At 40.4% G+C, this 21,296-nt stretch overlaps 2 protein-coding genes across 5 annotated transcripts in view; one reads left to right on the forward strand and one right to left on the reverse strand.

Moving 5' to 3' along the window:
* CNTNAP2 (contactin associated protein 2) overlaps window positions 1-21,296 on the reverse strand; it is a 2,051,986-nt gene that overhangs the window by 17,584 nt on the left and 2,013,106 nt on the right. For 2 of the 3 annotated variants that reach the window (XM_073002555.2, XM_078377431.1), the window contains one exon: window positions 16,821-17,051. In XM_073002555.2, the coding sequence (XP_072858656.2) occupies window positions 16,821-17,051 (231 nt within the window). Of the gene's footprint in view, window positions 1-9,575; window positions 9,722-16,820; window positions 17,052-21,296 lie in introns of those variants that run through there. The other variant, XM_078377432.1, reaches the window with a different exon arrangement.
* The window catches only part of LOC140707979 (uncharacterized), a 52,065-nt gene continuing 34,344 nt past the window's right edge, over window positions 3,576-21,296 (forward strand). The window contains exon 1 of one of the 2 annotated variants that reach the window (XM_078377433.1): window positions 3,576-3,817. The gene's annotated coding sequence lies outside the window, so the exon portion shown is untranslated. The remainder of the gene's footprint in view (window positions 3,818-21,296) is intronic. The other variant, XR_012088106.2, reaches the window with a different exon arrangement.

Here is a 21,296-nt window from a genome sequence, read left to right on the forward strand (position 1 = left end):
TTTCACGCTTCTGCTCACCCTAATTTACAGCTGAAACTCCACCCCCTCAGACCATGCGGTCAGAGAGAACAAAGGTCAGCCTAGAAAAAAATACCTCACCAAACTGTCTACCCAAGCATACCTAACCTCCTGCCTCAGTTTCTTCTTCAAGAAAAGGGCTTAGAACTTCTGATCACCCTCATTTAAAGCTGTAAAGCCAACCCCTCAAACCATGCTGTCAGGGAAAACAAAAGTCAGTCTAGAAAAAATATCTCAGCAAAATGTCTACCCAAACATACCCGGCCTCCTGTCTCAGCTTCTTCTTCAATAAAAGGGGTTGGAGCTTCTGCTCACCTTCATTTAAAGCTGAAACCCCACCCCCTCAGACCATGCAGTCAGAGAGAACAAAGCTCAGCCTAGAAAAAAATACCTCACCAAAATGTCTACCCAAACATACCTGACCTCCTGCCTCAGCTTCTTCTTCAAGAAAAAAAAATACTGTTTTAAAGACTGGTTTAATCTATGCTCCTGTGTGCAGCCTAATCAGCTACAAAGCAATAAAGTATTCATCTTTGTTAACTGGAATGCATTCCATTTTGGAACAATATTTTACTGTGGATACCTGTTATCTAGCTACACATGCTTTCCTAGTGAGTGTGATTTTTCTGGCTGTTTTCTGCCAAGGCATTCATGTCTGTCATGATATTGAAGGAGAGTGGGACTTGTAGTCAATAAGAATGAAATAAAATGGAGTCTGTTAAATTTTTCAAAGTGAAAGGAGTTGAAGACATGGGAATGTGGAAAAGGCTGAGAGGCTGTTTTTCCTAATTTACACCCAGGCTGCTACAGAGTGAAACCTGATAGGAGGCAAGGTCGATGAGGCCCCAGTGCAAAGACCCAACAAATTCCCTTCTAAGTGGAATGGAGATAACCCACCTGGATCTCCATGAGAATTTGAGGCAGAGTGGACAGTTATGCCTCTTTGAGTTAATTGGTTTACAGCCATGAAGAAGGAGGTCCGAGGAATGTAGAAAAATGGATGATGGGTTATGTTTGGGAGACCATTTATTGGAAGAGAACTTTTTCCAGAGAGATGGTTTGTGTTAGATAGCTGAAGGAAAAAGAATGTAGCATAGTAAGGAAAGAAGGAGGTGGGGCTAACCCACCTTAGCTCAGCTTTTTTAGTGTTTATTATTTTAATGGGAAGTAGTTGTATTTAACTGTGGTAATCCTTTGAACACATCTTTATGCCAATGCTTAAGCACACAAACTGTTTCTATGAAACTATATTTTCTTAATAAAAATAATTTAAAAAATTCCAACTGAGGACTAGTCTCTTGGATGAGCAGGGTTTGGCTAAATCCAGATGAGTGGTAAAGGCCATTGATTAGCTACCATAGAGAAGTCCTAATTAAATGAGCTGTTGTGAGTTCTAAGGAATTGTTATTTGTGACAGAGTGTGTGTGGGTTCCAGAAAGACCAGCACCCCAGACCTGAGAAGAAGATGGAGAAATTGCAAGGGAAGATGGGATAGTGTGCCTAATACAGAGCATGGATTTTTGCAGTTGTGCCCAGACAAAAGGGAAGTGAACTGGAGCAAGAAGTCGAAATATAACTAAAACTGGAGAAAGCAAGCTTAAGAAAGAGGAAGTAGGCTAGCTGAAGCCAAGTTTGTGGCAGATGGAACAAACTGTACATGTGAAAGGAAACATTCCTGCATGATAACAGATTGTATCTGCCCAGAAAGCCAGGGTCTGCCCCCATGTGCTTGTATCAATCCAGGTTTAGCCCATTAACACAGCCCACAAGGAAAAGACCTATAAGAAGGATGATCTAGGAAAAAACAGGTAGGCTTCGACAGCACTGCAGTGATTGCTCCCATCATCCTCTCTGAGGATTGATCCTCCATCAGAGGAGGGCCTTCTGGAATCTTGTGTGAATGAAAAGAATGAATGAAAGGCCTCTTTGTACTTTTTGTCTTATATCCTATGTCTTATGTCTCATCAATAAACGTTACACGAATAGTGCTTAACCCAAAATTATTGGTGTCTTGAAGGAGGAGGCCATGGGTGACTTTCTGGCAAGGCAAGAAACGTGCTTCATGTGCCTTGGTTTTCGAAGGCTCCGTGTCTTGCAAGGTAGCAACGACAAAACGGGCGCCTCGTGCTTGACATTGTTTGTATGTCTTATATTGTTTATAGGCAAAGTTTGAAATGGAAAGACTCTTTAAGAGCCCCGTGCTTTGCCTGGCATCGGCTGTAAACGGAGGCAAGCTTTTAAGGAAACCCTGTGTTTCAGTTGGAATCAGTTGTTAAGTAAACTTGGGGGGGGGTGCTCTCTGAGAAGAGACATCAAGGGGACAGCTGAAGCTGTTGAGAGCCAAATTATAAGTTCAGTTTGACATCTCCAAGGATTTCAGGATAGCGTGGCAACTCCCATTGAGAATATTGCTGAGGCAAATTTATCAGTGTTAAGGAAGGTTCACACAAGGCTATTTCTGTAATTCTGTCTGTTCTACTCAGTTAGAGTGGCAGGTGAAGTTTTCTCTGCGCTATTGACTATTGCCTCGGGCTAAATCAGAGGTGGGCAATTAATTTCTATAGGGGGGGCACATGAAAAATCTGAACTGTGTTCGAGGGCTGAACCAACTTCACTTAAAAATAAAATGAAACAGTGATGTCATGATTGTTTTAATTTTAAACTTGTTAATCTTCACAAATACTAAGAGTTTTTTTGCGGTATGTTAAAGATAAGCAACTGATCAACTTTAGACAAAAAACTATACATGGTTTTGATGTTCAAAACTGTCTGCGGGCTGGACAGGAGTGGCTCACAGGCCGTATGTGGCCCTCAGGCTGCACTTTGCCCAGGTCTGGGCTAAATCATAGGTACAGTAGAGTGGATATTCTTCTAGCTTTACATGATAAAGTGGCAGGTATTAGAGAAAGTTTTTCTCTGAGTTGTTTTTTCTCTGCTAACACAGAGGAATCAGGTGGCAAAGCTATTAGTTTTGCTCTTGGGAGTAGTGAGAGGGTAGGGAGAAGTTTCTCTTTGAGCTGTTGGCTTTTTTGATACAAAGCAGCAGACGAGAAGAGAAGGGAGCTCGAACATTTTTTCTTTTTGCTAGATCAAGCAGAGAGGAAAGGATAGCAGATAGAGAAGATGGAGTCAGATTCAGTTCTCTTGTTGTTCCTTGATTTCCTGGAAAATTATACTGCTTACATGTGTACGGAAACCAGGAAAAATGAAGAGATAGCTGTTAGACAGAGGTTGAGGAGAGAGAGGGAGAAAATATTTCAGGAAGGGGAATTCCTATCCAGTTATGAAAGCTATGCCCTGGATTGAGAATCAGAGCAGAGCTGGGGGCAACCGCCCTATCATGTTTTTTTCTTTGAGGATGAAGAAGAACCAGACCTATCTATTGATTCAGATGAAGAATGGCTGATAGAACATTCAGATAGCCATCCCATAATGTCAGAAGTCTCTGAGAATTATCAAACTCAGTGGCCAGTTAAGGAAGCCAGAGAGACTGAAATAAACACGCTGACCAGTTTCAAGGCTATTCCAAATATTCTAGGAATCTCAGCCTCAAGAGCCAGGCCTGATAACACCACTGAGCCTGTGCAGGAAGAGTTCTTCCCCATGCAGCGAAATACAGGAGGAATGTGGCCGCTCGAAAAGAACTTTTCCCCATGTAGGGAGACATGGTAGCTCACGGAGCCATTCCAGAGTGGGACGTTTGGAGAACCGAGATGGGGGCGTGCAAAGCAGAACCAGAACAAGAAGTTGGAGAGATGAACCAGACCTGAGCCCATGGAGAACCGTCCCCAACTGACAGGTGAGACACCAGAGGGCTACAGGTTGGGAAGAAATCCTATACATAAGTTCAGATGACAATGAAGGAGGAGAAGAGTTGTGGGGAGAGATAGCGCTTCTAGTAACAGAAGCCAAAGAATCCTTTCCCCCAGGACAGTATTAACTCTCAGTCGCCCAGGGAACAACGGGAATTATGTCCAGATGACTGCAGGAAAGGTCAGATCCAAGCAGGGAGTGACCCGAATGAGAAACTGGCTACCCTGAATGTAGAAGCTGCCATAGAAAACCTTGATTACTGTTACGGTCAGCCATAGCATAACCTGTCCGTCACAGCTGGGAGGGAAAATCTCAGCCAATAAGAGGGCGGAGGGTGGTGCAGAGGCGGGAGGAGCTGTGATATATAAGGTGTGTGTGAGGTGTGAGTGGGTCAGATAAGAGATAGATGAGAGATGAGTAATCTTAGTGTCAGTGTGAAAGAGTCTGTGAGAGCTAGTGCCTGAGAAACAGTAATTGATTATTTCTTTAACAGTGATATACCATTCCTTTCTTTTTGTATTCAATAAACCAAGTTTTTATTTTTAAAAGTTATACTGGCCTGCTGTATGATTTATTCATTAAGGAATGGTTGGTGGCAGTAAAGAAGAGTGGTTTTAAATGACATGATGTGAGTCTTGAGGGAGGCTGTTACAATTACCGACAGGACTGCTGTTCATTGTCAACTGAAAGGGCAGATTTACCAGATGTGCCATTGTCTAATGTTCAATTTGGAGGAGTACTGAGCCCAGAGAAGACTTAGGAAGATGTTAATTCAAGGGAGGTTTCGCTTAAAGCTACCCTGTCCCATGTTTCTAACCAGAAAGATGACTCAGAGCAATTTAACATCGGCTCTATTAGATTACATGGGATCCCTATAGGGAGTTACCAGCCACAAACCGCTCCAGATGAGCGAAGGGTTAATCCTCTGATGGCTGCAAGCACAATAGGAGAAGGCAGGAGAAGAAATCAACAGCCAGCCACCTCAGATTCCTTTCAGCTGACCGGAGAGTCAGCATTTGCAAATGAAACAAGCCCATCCGAATTAACTATGTGCTTTGAAAATACAGACCTTGTAGCTATGATTCAAGGAGGAAAATTGCGAGTGAGGTATGAGTTTGGAGATGACAGATTGTTTAGAATCATAGACTTAGTGAAACAGATGAGTCTGAAGACTGAATTAAATGCACAGATGCAGAGATTTAAGGAAACTATGTTCCATTTAATTCAACTTGAAAAGGAAGAGGCCAGGAAGGCAGAGCTTTCTTTGGCAGAAAAGCCTTCCACCTTAAAAAATGCCTTACAGGAGACATGACGTGAGCCTCCTAATCAGAAATGCCACCCAGATTCAAATGAAGGGAAAGTGGACAGTGTTACCAAACCTAAAAATAAACCAGAGACTGTTACTTGTGTAAAATCACCAGTCACACAGCAACAGAGGCATGTTTTTCTTGAAGCAAACATGTCAGATTTGACTTCACAGGGAGTTAAATCGCTTTAAACTGAGACTGAGACCAGTAATGTTTTGCTAAGCTCAGGAAATGCCCACTAGGGGATTTTACTTCGAAAGAAGCCCCGAGAGTTCAGAAATTTCTTGATGCTAAATCAAAATTGTCTGCAGAGCAGAGATTTAATTTGTTACAGTATCCAGAAGGAAAGTCCTTACATTTTGCTAACCCTGAAGTTTTCATTTGTGAAATGAGCCATTCTGATTCTGATTTTTTCAAGAACTGCTTGCATAATGATGTTACTTTGAGTGTAGCACGGGAAAAGGCTAAACAGCCAGATGATTTACACCACTAGTTCTTAACCTTGGGTTACTCAGGAGTTTTGGACTGCAACTCCCAGAAGCCTTCACCACCAGCTGTCCTGACTGGGGTTTCTGGGAGTTGCAGTTCAAAAGCATCTGAGTAACAAAGGTTAAGAACCACTGATTTACACCAACCTGTATGTTTTTATTGGAGCGAAGATGAATTTTTGTGCCGTGAAGTCAAGATAAACTCACTAAAGTATTCAGATCCTTTAGTGCAGTTAGTTGTTCCTCAAATTTTTCAATTCTATTTATTTATTTATTTATTTATTTATTTATTTATTTATTTATTTATTTATTTATTTATTTATTTATTTATTTATTTATACCCCGCCTATCTAGTCATTTCGACCACTCTAGGCGGCTTACAACAAATGATAACAAGTTCTAAAAAATTTATAACAATTAATTAATTAGATGATTCTATAAGATGGGAAAAATAAAAATAAATCAAATAAAGAGAGAGAGAAAAGGAAAGAGGACAGGAATTAACTGGAAGGGAAGGCCTGCCTAAACATCCATGTTTTTAGTTGGTTCTTAAAAGTACCCAGCAAGGGTGCAGTGCGAATCTCCGGAGGTAGGTTATTCCAGAGACGAGGAGCCAGCGCTGAGAAGGCCTGGTTTCTAGTTCTTTCTTTTCGGGCCTCCCTTGGTGTCAGGCTCCTCAGCCTCACCTCTTGGCTCGCATGGGTGACACGGGTAGAACTAGTTGGGAGTAAGCGTTCCGCCAAGTATCAAGGTCCTAAATTCTAGGTCTTAAAGCTCATGGATGAGAATAACTGTCAACATCAAAGTTTCAAAAATACTTTGCAGATGGTTTCTAAATATTTTTATTGGCCAAAATTGAAAAAAAAGTGTTAAAAAGTTTGTGCGGTTTTGTCCAGCTTGCAAGGATGCAAAGAATAGAGAATTTTCTATTGGGGACCTTGTTTATGTAACAAAGCTCTCAGAAGGTGCAGAATTAGGGTCCAGTTGGGAATATTCAGTTAGAATTTTGCAGAGACTAGGGGTGACCAAATATCTTGTCCAGATGATAGGTCTTGCTAATAAATCCATAATTTGCCATGTTAACAGAATGAAATTGTATCCACCTGCAGCAGCAAGAGTATATATTGTAAAGCAGTTTTTGATAAAGCAGATCGGGAGATAATGCCTATTTTTGGGAATGATGAAAATGCTTTGACTGATGTTGATTTTGGAGAGACTCATGATTCAGAATTGGATGCACAAGAGTGGCTTACATCTATTCTTGACTATTTCAGTGATGTGTTTCCTGACAAACCTGGTACATGTGAAGTAGTAAAACACGTGATTAATACTGGCAGCCATGCAGCTGTGACTTGTAGTCCTGCATATGCTGATGGAACTAATGACAAACGTGTGGAAAAGATTATTAAGAAAATGCTGGATTTGGAGATTATTGAGCCTAGCCAATCTGAATGGAGTAATCCTGTGTTGATTATGCCCAGAGGAAATTCAAATCATTTTGTCTTTGAAGTAGATTTCAGACATTTGAACCAGATAACAGAACCAGATTATATTTCTTTGCCAAGTGTGGAATCAGTAACAGAAAAATAGCTAATGCTGAATATGTTTCAGTTCTTAAAGTGCAAGCTGGATTATTTCAAATAGTAACAGATGAGGAGTCGAGACGTAAAACCTATTTTGTCAGCCATATTGGAACTCATCATTTCAAAAAGCTTCCTCATGCTTTGAAAAATGCAAGCCTTACTTTTCAGAGAGTTGCTGATAAAATTCTGAAGGATTTACTTTTCCATGTGCTTATTTGAGAGATATTCTGGTGACCAGTCCTGATTTTATTTCCCATATGGATCATGTTGAAATTGTACTATGCAGATTGCAAAATGTTGGTTTGAAGGTACAAGGTATAATCAGTAAATTATGAATGGAATCATACCCCTATTAACACCTATGAACACAATTTCCCCCTTTCTCTCCTTCCCTCTATTTTATACAGAAGAATAACATTTGTATCTCAGCAATTTGAACTTTTTTCCATTTTAGAACTGGCAGAGCACTAACCTAAAAAGCTTATTAGCACAGAGCCGAGACAGGGGCTATGCCGTTACAGTAGAATAGGATGGTAAGGTAGATGAAGGACCAATTATCCAAATGAAATATCTGTTAAAAAGGTGAGGGGAAAGCAAGAAAACAAGGGTGCTCCAAAGCCCCTTAACTAACACAGTGCTAAGCTTAAGAGACACATTTTTTGGAAAAATGAAAGCATTGTTTGGAGGAAAAGCAACAGAGATTTAGAGAGGGATTATACAGCTGCAATAACATACTGTGTTCCAGTGTCAACAACACCCTCACATGCACACACAAAACTTTCCTTTTTAAAACCAAGGTAGGCAATCATATATACCAGGTCAGAGAAAACAATGCAAGAGGATTCAGCACAAAATAAACAAATTCCTAGGTGTTCAAAAAGAGAAGAATAGCACCAGAAAAAGTGTGGGCTTCCACGCAATTAGTATTGCATCATGTAGTTGCAAAAAAATGAATTGATTTCAGTCTTGCAAATTCCAGATCCAAACTGTCAAGTATAATGCTGTGATGATCCGAAGGAGAGGGGGATTTGTAGTCAAAGAAAATTGAGACTGATAGGTTCAAAGTGACATGATTTTAAGGCATTGGAGTGTGTTAGGCTGTGAGACTCTTTTTCAGATTCACTGACTGCCTGGTCCAGAGAGAACTGTGATAACAAGGCAAGGACGGAGAGGCGTGAAACCAAAACATGCATACCATCTTAACTGGCAGCAAGATAACGCACTTGGACTTCATGAGAATTCTGGGTGGAGAGTCGTGTTAAACTTCTTTGAAGTTAATTGGTTTACAGCTGTTGGGTGTAATGGAGAAGGAGGTCTTAGATATGTAGAAAAGATGGGTGATGGGATGTGTTTTTAGCTTTTTTGAATGGTTTGAGTTATGTGATAGATTGCTTACAGAATGTAGCAAGGAAAATTAGTTTGCCTTTTTAAAACCAGAAGAAGGAGGGGGAATAGCCCACCTTGGAAGCTACAATGATTACTTAGTTTAATTTTTGGTGTTTCTTATTTTAATAAGTAATAGCAGCCTTATTTAACCATTGTAATCTATTGGATATGTTTATGCTATTGCTTTTGCAAACAACAGTTTTTCTATGAATCTATATTTTCTTATGTGATCTTGCCGCCTGTCTTCTACCTTCCTTTTTCATAACTGTGCCCAAAGAAGCAGATGCTACACCAATTTTTTCTAATAAAACTGGTTTATTGTTTAACATGTCTTCAGCGTCATTTAAGTCTTGCTTATCTTCTTCCAAAATCGTAAGTTTTAACATTATTAAATTTTAACATTATTAAAACTGGGTAACTCTCGATGATACGACAACGAGGAATAACTGGTAACACCTTGGGCCCACTTGGGTTTTGCGCCCAGCATCTCTAGTCTGCCCACTTCAGTTTTGTGGATTGCAAGTCGAACCTTCTTGGTGTTCCCCCTTTGTCAAGCCCTGAACTATTCTCTGTCAAGGTATAAGGGGGCAGGGCCCATGGGATCTCTCTGGGTTCACTATACATCTCTGTCTTTCTCTTCTCTGTTCTTCCCTCTTTACCCATGCTCTATACTTTTTCCTTTGCTTTCTCTCCTCAGTCTCCCCCAGTAAGATGGCTTTCTATACACCTGTCATCTCCATTCCTATTCAGCATACTCACGGGGTACTCTGAATTCCACCCACTCTCCTGTACAAGGGTCTTCTTGAACCAACTCCACAAGCTCTTCTTTTTCCTCCTCTTTCTCCTCTCATCCCCAACATGCTTCTTCCTCTCCCCCTTCTTCCCTCCTTTTATCCTCCTCCTTTCCCTCTTGATTAGCCCTCCTTCAGTCTCTTTCCCTATTTCTAATTTCCTTAATTCCCTTTCAATAACTCGTGTCACTTCTTCTTCTTCTTCTTCTTCTTCTTCTTCTGTCTTTGAGAATCAGATGGTACACTCTTCTGAACCTGGCTGAGGTGACTCCTTGCCTCACACATCCCCCCTCCAGGTGTGCTGTCCCAGTCTCTGCTTCATTTTCCCAAGGGCCCTGTCGGGAGAAATAATCTGCGTTAAGGTGAGCTTTCCCTTTTCTGTGTGTGATATTAAAGGAGTAAGTTTGCAGAGCAAGGTACCACCGGATTAACCTAGGGTTGGATTCTTTCATCCAATGTAACCACTGTAACGGGGCATGATCAGTCACCAAAGTGAATGGGGCACCTAAGAGATAATACTTAAGGGCATGAGTGGCTCGTTTGATTAGTAGAGCCTCCTTTTCAATTGCTGCGTATCTCTGCTCTCTGGGAGTCAGTTTCCTACTCAAATACAATATGGGACATTCCCGCCCAGCTACCTTTTGAGTGAGCACTGCTCTTATCCGCCATCTGAAGCATCTGTTAGCAAAATAAAGGACAGTTCAAAATCTGGAGCATATCACGCAGGGTATGAATATACCAGACAATACACCAGCTTGTCTTTCAGAGTGCTGAAAGCCTTTTTTTCCCTGTTCCCCCCAATGTACTTGATTGTTTTTTTTTTTTTTATGGGTTAGGTCTGTCTCAAAGGAGCTGCTAGTTCTGAGACGTTTGGGATGAACTGTCTATAATATCCTGTTAAGCCTAAAAATCTCTGCACCTCTTTCTTGTTTCATGGCCGTGGCCTCAATGATAACTTATCTACTTTTCCTTCTTGGGGAGTTACTTCTTCTTGTTGTTGTTTAGTTGTTCAGTCGTGTCTGACTCTTCGTGACCCCATGGACCAGAGCACGCCAGGCCCTCCTGTCTTCCACTGCCTCCTGGAGTTGGGTTAAATTCATGTTGGTAGCTTTGGTGACACTGTCCAACCATCTCATCCTCTGTCGTCCCCTTTTGCCTTCACACTTTCCCAACATCAGAGACTTTTCCAGGGAATCTTCTCTTCTCATGAGATGGCCAAAGTATTGGAGCCTCAGCTTCAGGATCTGTCCTTCCAGTGAGCACTCAGGGTTGATTTCCTTCAAAATGGATAGGTTTGTTCTCCTTGCAGTCCAGGGGACTCTCAAGAGTCTCCTCCAGCACCACAATTCAAAAGCATCAATTCTTCCACGGTCAGCTTTCTTTATGGTCCAGCTCTCACTTCCATACATCACTACAGGAAAAGCCATAGCTTTGACCATGCGTACTCTTGTTGGCAAGGTGATGTCTCTGCTTTATAAGATGTTGTTGAGGTTTGTCATCGCTTTCCTCCCAAGAAGCAGGTGTCTTTTAATTTCATGGCTGCTGTCACCATCTGCAGTGATCATGGAGCCCAAGAAAGTAAAATCTGTCACTGCCTCCATATCTTCCCCTTCTATTTGCCAGGAGGTGATGGGACCAGTGCCCATGATCTTAGGTTTTTTTTATGTTGAGCTTCAGACCGTTTTTTGCACTCTCCTCTTTTACCCTCATTACGTGGTTCTTTAATTCCTCCTCATTTTCTGCCATCAGAGTGGTATCATCTGCATATCTGAAGTTGCTGATATTTCTTCCGGCAATCTTAATTCTGGTTTGGGATTCATCCAGCCTTTCACATGATGTATTCTGCATATAAGTTAAATAAGCAGGATGACAATATACAGCCTTGTCATACTCCTTTCCCAATTTTGAACCAATCAGATGTTCTAAATCCAGTTCTAACTGTTGCGTCCTGTCCCACATATAGGTTTCTCAGGAGATAGATAAGGTGGTCAGGCACTCCCATCTCTTTAAGGACTTGCCATAGTTTGTCTTCTCTTTGATCTGCCACAAATCCCAAATAAGTTACTTTGTGTTGAGCTACTTTACATTTTTTTGGATTTACAGTCAACCTAGCCTTCTTTAATTCTTGCAGAACAGCTCTTAAGTGTGCAATGTGATCCTTCTATGTGGAATTAAATACTGTACAATTATATCATCTATGTAGGCTGGTGCGAATTCTTTAATTGGGGCCAACACCTCATCCATCAGTCTTTGGAAGGTCGCAGCTGCCCCATGTGACCAAAATGGCATGTGGGTAAAATTTAAAAAAACCCCTAAGTGTGGAGGAGGAATTTGATCACAGATTTGTAGACTTCAAGATGCACAGAGCCACATTTTTGTGGACCCCTTCTCCTTCGATGTACAAGATGCCCCTCCTGTGCTTCAAATGGAGCTCATTGAAGTGCAGTGCAAGTCTGAACTCAAAGCGTTCAGGGAGGTGAGTGGAAAAGCAGACAAGCTTGGGGAATTGTTGAGAGAATTGACCCCCAGCTTCCCTGCACCAACACTGTCATCTACAACAGAAGTCAAAGACAAATTCTAGAACTATCTGGCAGCTACTATAAAAAAATCCCCGAGAGAGAGCCACTGTTCATTCTCAGAGACTTTAACGCTAGAGTTGGTGCTAATCACAATTCTTGGCCAACTTGTCTAGGCCATTTTGACATTGGAAAGATGAACGAAAATGGCCAATGCTTGCTGGAGTTTTGCTGTTACCATGGTCTTTCTGTCAGCAACACGTTCTTTAATACGTAGCTTCAGCACAGAGTTTCCTAGAGACATCCAAGATCCAAGCATTGGCATCAGCTCGATTTGATCCTCACTAGACGCTCTAGCCTTCATAGTATTATGATCACACACAGTTATCGGGGTACTGATTGCAATACTGACCACTTTCTGGTGTGTAGTAGAGTAAAACTAAGAACACAGATATTGTATCACATGAAAAGGGAAGGAAGTCCATGTATTGACATCAGCAAGACTCATGATAAAAAAAATGGAGAAATTTGCCCAAATGCTTGAGGAACCCATTCCAGGCCCGGTTGATGCAAATGTACCTTGTGCACATTTGGCAAGAAGACCAAAAAGATGGCAGACTAGTTCAAAGCCCATTCGGAGGAGTTCATGCCAGCCATCAAGGAAAAGAAGAGAGCTCTAGCAGCATACAAAGCCTGTCCTAGTGAGTACAACTTGCAGGTTCTTCAAGTTGCTTGTGGCCAAATCCAGCAGGCTGCCAGAAGATGTTCAAACGATTATTGGCTTCAGCTCTGCTCTCAGATACAGATAGAAGCAGACACAGGTAACCTCAATGGAATGTATGATGGTATCAAGCAGGCTTTAGGTCCAACACAGAAGAAATCTGCTCCCTTGAAGTCTACTACAGCCATGATCATCCAGGACTGAGCACAGCAGATGGACTGCTGGGTGCAGCAATACTCTGAGCTATATTCCAGAGAGAATGCAGTAACCAAAGAGGCATTAAATAACATCGAGTACTTGCCTGTCTTGGAAGAGTTGGACAGTGAACGGACTGTAGCAGAAATAAAAGTGATCTTGGATTCCATTGCCTCCGGCAAGGCACTTGGGAAGGATAACGTCCCTGCTGAAGTGCTGTAAAGAGATCATCACCACTGAGCTGTATGAAATCTTTTGTCTTTGCTGGAGGGAAGGTGGAGTACCACAGGACATGAAGGATGCAAACATCGTCACATTGTATAAGAACAAAGGAGACAGGGATGACTGCAGTAAGTACTGTGGCATCTCTTTTCTCAGTGTTGTAGGGAAGTTGTTTGCCTGTATTGTGCTGAAGAGACTCCAGGTGCTTGCAGACAGTGTATCCAGAATCACAGTGTGGATTTTGAGCTAATAGGGCCTTTGATTTGGTTAGCAGGGATGGCCTTTTGAAAATATTTCCCCAAGATTGGATGTCCACTTCGACTCCTTAACATCATCACATCCTTTCATAAGGAAATGAAGGGCACTGTAGTTTTTGATGGTTCAACATCAGATCCCTTTGACATCCAGAGTGAAACAGGGCTGTGTCCTTGTGCCAACCCTGTTTGGGATTTATGCAATACATGTTTTTTATCTGTCCCCACTATGAGATTGCATGTAATCAGATTATTTCTACACTGATTAAAAAAATCCCAGGTTGTACAGAAGAAAGTAGACTCCAGTTTCTTCTCGCAGATAAAGACTCTAAGATCACCTATCACGTTGCAAGTTTCTGCATGGTGATACTTAGATTCCAGAAATCAAAGGGTAGATAAATTTTAGATGTGTAGATATAAATGTTTTTAAATTGTGGATTTTAAATGGATTTAAACTGTAAGTTTTAAAATGCATTTTAAACTAGTGTAAGTAGTAATTTTGCTATGCTTTATGCTAAAAAGGTTGGAATTGTAATTGATTTTGTTTAATTGGACTGTAATAAAATATGATGATGATGAACATCATCAGATCATTTCATGAGGAAATGAAGTGACTAGTTTTTGATGGCTCAACATCAGATTCCTTTGACATCTGAAGAGGAGTGAAACAGGGCTGTGTCCTCGCACCAATCTTTTTTGGGATCTTTTTTGCTGTCATGCTGAAACAGGCTTTTAGAAGTGCAACAGAAGGTGTCTATCCCCAGACTACATCAGATGGAAAGTTCTTTATTCTCTCTAGACTAAAGCCCAGCTGAAATGCATGCAGGACTTCCTCTTTGTCAATGATGCAGATGTTGTCACCTGCCAAGACTTTGGATTAACAATCAGCCTGAAGGAAAGACAAGTCATGGCCAGGACATGTACTCACCTCCCTCCATCACCATCTCAACACAAGAATTGGAAGCTGGTCATGACTTTGTGTACCTTGGCTCAATGATCTCTGACACTCTCTCCCTAGAGAGAGTGTCAGAGTTTATGTAAACTGGATAGACGCATTGGCTGGATAAATGCATTGGCAAAGCAGCTACCATGTTCTCTAGACTCACAAAGAGAGTATGGCTTAATAACAATCTAATGGCATATACCAAGATCTAGGTCTATGGAGCCTGTGTCCTGAGTACACTCCTGTACTGCAGTGAGTCCTGGGCCCTTTGTGCATGGCAGGAGAGGAAGCTGAACACGTTCCATATGTGTTGCCTCCAACAAATTTTTGGTATCACCTGGCAGGGGAAAGTTCCAAATACAGTAGTCCTAGAATGAGCTGGGACGTGGTGGCATTGCGGGTTAAACCTCAGAAGCCTCTGTGCTGTAAGGTTTGTAAATCTTCAGCTGTAAGTTTGAATCCATGTGACGGAGTGAGCGCCTGTCGCTTGTCCCAGCTCCTGCCAACCTAGCGGTTCGAAAGCATGCAAATGTGAGTAGATAAATAGGGACTACCTCAGTGGGAAGGTAACAGAGTTCCGTGTCTAAGTTGCACTGGTCATGTGACCACATAAGATTGTCTTTGGACAAACGCTGGCTCTATGGCTTGGAAACGGGGATGAGCACCACCCCCTAGAGTTGAACACAACTGGACAAAAATTGTCAAGGGAACCTTTACCTTTACCTTAGAATGACCTGGAATTCTTAGCATGTATACATTACTGAAACAGTGATGTCTACGTTGGCTTGGGCATGTGGTGAGAATGGCTGATGGTCAGATTCCAAAAGATCTGTATGGAGAAGGGAAATCGCCCCAGAGGGAGACCACAGCTGCGATACAAGGATATCTGCAAGCAGGATCTGAAGGCCTTAGGAATGAACTTCAACAGATGGCAAACCTTTACATCTCAGCATCCAGCCTGGAGGCAGGTGGTGCAGCATGGCCTCCCCCAATTTGAAGAGATACTTGTCCTGCAGGCTGAGGCAAAAAAGCAGTCCTGAAACCAGCAAAACCAGGGAGCTGGACAGGGGACAGATTGTATTTGTCTTCATTGTGGAAGGGATTGTCACACTTGAATTGGCCTTCTCAGCCACACTAGGTGCTGTTCCAAGTCCTCTATTCAGAACACATTACCATAGTCTTTCGAGACTGAAGGATGCCTAAATTCATTACTCTCTTATCTATTTCCATGTCCTTCTATGTCGATTTGTATGTTTCATGGTTTGGGCATAGCAACAATTACTGAATAGAATAAAAACAAATAAACATTTTGATACATGAGTCACTGGGTGATTAGAATTCAATATTAATTAAAAGCCATATGGAAAACTAAGTATTTTATTACATTTGTGTGGTGTGGCCAAGATAAATCAGTGGTTGGTACTGGACTTTGACTCTGGGTACCTCAATTCAAATTCTCATTTGGCTTTGAAAGCCATAGATTAATGTAGTCAGCCACAATCTTGCCGTTTGATAGAGTTATTATGAGTATAAAGCAGAGAGGAAGAGAGCCATTTACACTCAGATCAGTGGAGGAAAAGCAGCTATAAATGTAACAAATTGAAGGGAAAATTGAATAAATGGGTATATGAAATAAACTGAAGTACAGTAACTGCTCGAACTTCCACAAGCTAATGTCTGTATTTTAAATCATGGTAAGATATGGTGTAACTGATATTCTGAAGGAAAGCACATTGTTTACTTTCAGTTTGCTTTTGTTCAGAAAAGGGGGATTTGTTCAGTTTCACTGCTCCATGGTTAGTATGAAAGCTCCCTATGGCAATAGGAATATGGTCAATTTTGAAATGAGTAGGAACAAGCTGCCAAAATTTTTCCATAACCATTGGCAACATATCAGAGTACTAGTGAGGATGTAGAAGTAATATTTTAAAGGCCAAAATATATACTCTTTCAACAAATGTGTTCTCAACATCGCAGTGCTGAGACAACAGGAACTGAATATTACAGATGGTGTGATACGGAAGGTGATTGGAGAGTGGTTGGAGAAAGTTGACAAACCTTTCAAATGGCCCCTCATTCCTCTATAAAGTCTTCCTTTAATTCTTGTATCAACCTTGCAAGGGAGACTAAGGGTTGATAGTCCTCAGGTTTCCAATTTAAACCTAACTCTTAAAAACAAATTGATAGGAAAGAGAAGTGTTGCTTTTCTGTACTGATAACAGATGCCACGGTAGAGACAAAAATCTTCAGTCTGAACTCTTATTTGTCTCATTTACACAAATTAAAACAAAGAAAAACAATATGTATAAGACAAACAGCAAATAAAATGTCACCATGTAACATCCATGTAAACTTAATAAAGATAAATGCACCAGGAATAAATTTTAGTAGGAATTAGAGTAAATGCAATTGATATATATGTGCACATGTGTTAGAATGATAAGTTTGAATTTTTTCTTACTATAATACAGAATTCTATTTTAACTACAAATTTGTTACGTAACTTTGGGGGCTAGAAGACTATTTTAAAATGTACAATAAATGAACAAAATGAATTAATGCTACAGGCAGTGGTTACATTACCTGAATCTGAATGCCATGGGTTTGTTGCAGAAGACATTGGTTGGATGGTTTGTGGATTTGCTCCACAGTTGGATTCTACAAGTTCTCCTTCTGTGTGGATTCGAGAGGAGATGTTGGTTGATCTCAAGGCTGCTTTGAGTGGTGCAATCTGGTTGAACTGTACTCGAGACAGACAACCAGAGAATCCTGGGGTATTGTATTTATGGATCTCTTGATCAATTCTTCCAAGTTCTAAAGATGAGGAGGAAAGAGTAAGTTTTTCATCAGAGTTTAGTATAGCAGAAAAAGAGCTGGTTTTAGTTCTCCAGAAATGGAGGCAGCTGTAGACTTTTCTACTAATATGTAGCTTCTAGTGTTAACTTATTTAACAAAAGATGTTAAACTGAGCATATAGCTGCAAAACTACGTAAAGTAAGATTAGAAGGTTACTTTTAAGAAGTATGGTTATAATCATAAACTGATGTAATCTAATAGCATTTGCCCAGATGCTCTAGCAATCAGAATAGCATTCTACCACCAGCTATGGATGGTGTCAGTATGTTGTGACTTCTTATAGCTGTTCTCTTTAAAAGTAACTTTCTAAACTTGGATGATGTCAGCATGTCATGGCTTTTTATATGTATTCTCCTTAAAAGTTTCTAAACTTAACATCTGTCAGAACTGTTGCCCCCTCTTCCATCCGTAAACCTAAGAACACTTCTGTTAGCTTGCTGCAAAAGATAAGAGACAGATAAAACACATCCACCCACCCCTGTGAAACCAATTTTGCAATTTGCCTTACAATGAATCATATCTCAATCTTATTTGGTCTTCTTTTTCAGATAGGTGATCTCATTCTGGCCTTTTGTTTTCACTTGGTAGATAGATAATATAATATAATAACATTTACATTTATCCTTTAAGGTAAAGGTTCCCCTTGACAATTTTTGTCCAGTCGAGTCCGACTCTAGGGGGCGGCGCTCATCCCGCTCTTCAAGCCATAGAGCCAGCGTTTTGTCCGAAGACAATCTGTCCGTGGTCACATGGCCAGTGTGATTTAGACACGGAACGCTGTTTACCTTCCCACCGAGATGGTACCTATTTATCTACTCGTATTTGCATGCTTTCGAACCGCTAGGTTGGCGGGAGCTGGGACAAGCGACGGGCGCTCACTCCGTTGCGTGGATTTGATCTTACGACTGCTTGGTCTTCTGACCCTGCAGCACAGGCTTCTGCGGTTTAGCCCACAGCGCCACCACGTCCCCTCTCACATTTATCCTTTACTATGCCAGATAAAAATGAAAATCCAAACAAACACAAATTCTACAGGCGGGGAACACCTTTTAGGTTCAAATAGAATTTCACACAAATATGCTAGCCTTCAAGCTCTCCAGGACACTTTAGCAAGCTGGATGGTATAAAAAAGAGAGGAAACAGAAAAATTAAAAATTTGGCCAGATGTCCCTGTGGCAATGAGGTTATATTTACTCCCTAAATGGAAATTTCACACTGAATGAGTCATTGCTAGTTTTTTAAAGAGAAGCCATATTAGGGGGAAACCACATTATCCCAAACTGTGGAAAATACTATGGGTTTGGGGTGGCCAATTTGCATTTTTTTTTTCCCATTGATCAGGCAATGCAATAGGAAATGCAAACCAACCCAGAATCCTCCCTCCCCAATCCATGGCTTTTCCTGTTCACCAGGAAACCTCCTTTTAAAAAATTCTAATTCCTTTGAATCAATTCAAGCACACAATCACTTGAATTGATGCAGAAACAGAGAATAAGGTTCGTGTGCATACACACTCAAAGCACCTTCCTACCTTCCCTTCACTTCTTGCCTCTTAGCTCATTAAGAGTCCTAAGACTCTTTTAAAATTTTTTTCAGATTCTCCTCTTCAGCAACACTTCTGTAGTTTTATTATTTTATTTTTTAACAGCTTAATAAAGCAAGGCTCTGTGTTAGAAGCTGACAACTGAAACAGAAAAAAGTCTATCTCATAGCCTATTAATGCTGTTCTTTGAACAGGGCCACCTACAGGGCTGGGTGCAGAACTGCAGACAGTTTGATTTAAGTATGGCTGCTTAAATCAAACAGACCAAAATTCCTGGTGTCAAGGTTTGAAATTTTATGTGTGTAGAGTGTTAAAATAATTTAGAAGGATATAGAAAAACAGCCCTGGAAATGAAAGTGCTTTTAAAATTGGGGCTTGAACAAATTTACTATAGTAATTTCAAAGCCAGTTCTCCAGCTAAAAAAGGTCACTGTACTGTAACATCCTGATAGCTGAACATGTTTATGTCGCAATTTGTAAACATGGAGGTAAAGTTTATAGGTCCTATAGCTACAATATTCTGTTCCAATATTCTGGCTTTCCAGGAGTCTGATGTTCCAGGCCTCTGGTGGATCAAATGCTTTATGCTGCAAGCTTTTATTCCTCTAAGCTTTGCAGAATTTTAGTAAAAATAATGACATTATCACCATAGTGGCAGCTTGCCATATTCGAGGCCTGGAATAATAAACTCTTCAGGAACAAATAGTGATTCCCATTGAAAACTTTTTCTTGAACATCCAGATACTTGGATCTTCAGGCCCCTGGAAAATAAATAGTTCACAGGTTGGGAGGAGGTGTGAACATCTAAAAGAATTATAAATATATAGAGATAAGACACACAAACAGGAATTTATCACAGCACCAGAACTCTACACCACTTTGGGCACCAGACATCAAAGAGTAATGATCATGTAATAGTACAGTAGCTTCATTTCCAAAAGCCAGCAATACAATCAACATGGATTTTCCTCCATAAACTCAAATTGGTTTGGTTGGATGAGCATTTAAATTATGTTGTGTGCTGTTAATATTATATTATGATATATAATTTCTTTTTTATCTTGGCATATTTATATGTTTATATGTTATATTTTTATTTGTTTGGAAGCCACCTAGAGTGGTCGTAATGACCAGATAAACAAATAAACAAACAAACAAACAAACAAACAAACAAACAAACAAACAAACAAACATGCTCAGAGGCTAAGAACTGCCTTTTACTTTATATTTTTTTACTTTTAACAACTTTGATATTTTTAGAATACATGGCTATGCAATTTTGGAACATAATTATAACATTACAGTGGTGCCTTGCATTACGACGTTAATTCGTTCCAGCGAAATCACTATAGAATGAAAACGTCATAATGTGAAAATAAAAAAACCATTGAAACGCATTAAAACCTGTTTAATGCATTCCAATGGGCTAAAAACTCACTGTCCAGCGAAGATCCTCCATAGGGCAGCCATTTTCAGTGGCTGTCTTGCAAGGAATCTGTCCCAGAAAACAGCGGGGAACCATTTTATTTACCTCGTGGCCATTTTGAAACAGCTGATCAGCTGTAGGAAAATCGACATTTTGCGAAGAATCGGTTCTCGAAGCAGGGAACCGATCATCGCAGAGCGAAAAAAGCCTATTCAGACCATCATTTTGCAATCGCAAAAACGTCGTCGTAATGAGGTTTCGTCGTAATGTGGGGCAATCGTAAAGCGGGGCACGACTGTATTTAATTTCCACCTACAAATTGCTTTTAAATGTATTTTTGTTCGCGACGTCTCATAGTTTTAAGAATTTTGGATGGCAATCACATTTGTAGCTTTTCATAAGTTGCAAGAATTTTATAAAAGTATTTTAAAGTATTTTTAAGTATTTGTGCCTACAGTTTTTATCATAACTGTAACAAAATTTTCAATACATTTTAATTTGTTACTTTAAAGCATTTTTGTGCATATGGAACATAGAAGCACTATAGAAACAAACCTTGTAGAATTATACAAGCTGATGTTGCCTGGAAGTGTTGCAACAATTATTTATTTTGAAAGGTCCAGGACTAATTCCTGGGTTTTTGCCTATCTCTAACACATTAATCAATCAGCCAGAGACAGAGAGATCCTATAGATATTTGTTTATTTTCAACTGAAAATAGGTGCAAACTTCACATGCAGAAAACATGCAGAGAAGAAGAGCACCCCCGATACAAAAGAAGATACATTTTATAAGGCATAACATGAAAGAGGCACCAAAGGGGTTGGGAGGGGGTGGTGAAATGGGAGGGGTTTCTATAATTGGTACACATTCCTGCATGAACGCATCTCTGAGCAGTAAATCATTCCTCTATCTATCGGCCTGTTTCCCAAGGACAGACTTTTAATTAGACCAGTTACTTACAAGTAACGGAATGCAGGTGGCCTCCCTTCTTTATCTATTCTTATCTAGTAAGCAAAAACCTGATCATGCAGCAAAGCTGTTATAAAAGCAATATGTGCACCCCTTCAGTTTGTTTATTCATTTATTTAAAATATTTTTACCTGGCCTTTCTCCTTAGAAAAAGGACCCAAGGCAGCTTACAGTATTTAAAGACTATATTTGAGAACAAAACAATGAGTATGCGAAGGTGACATATATCATTAAAAGGCAACATTCAAAGCTGAAAACATTA

Source organism: Pogona vitticeps, chromosome 6, assembly GCF_051106095.1.
Source record: "Pogona vitticeps strain Pit_001003342236 chromosome 6, PviZW2.1, whole genome shotgun sequence".
Lineage (NCBI taxonomy): Eukaryota > Metazoa > Chordata > Lepidosauria > Squamata > Agamidae > Pogona > Pogona vitticeps.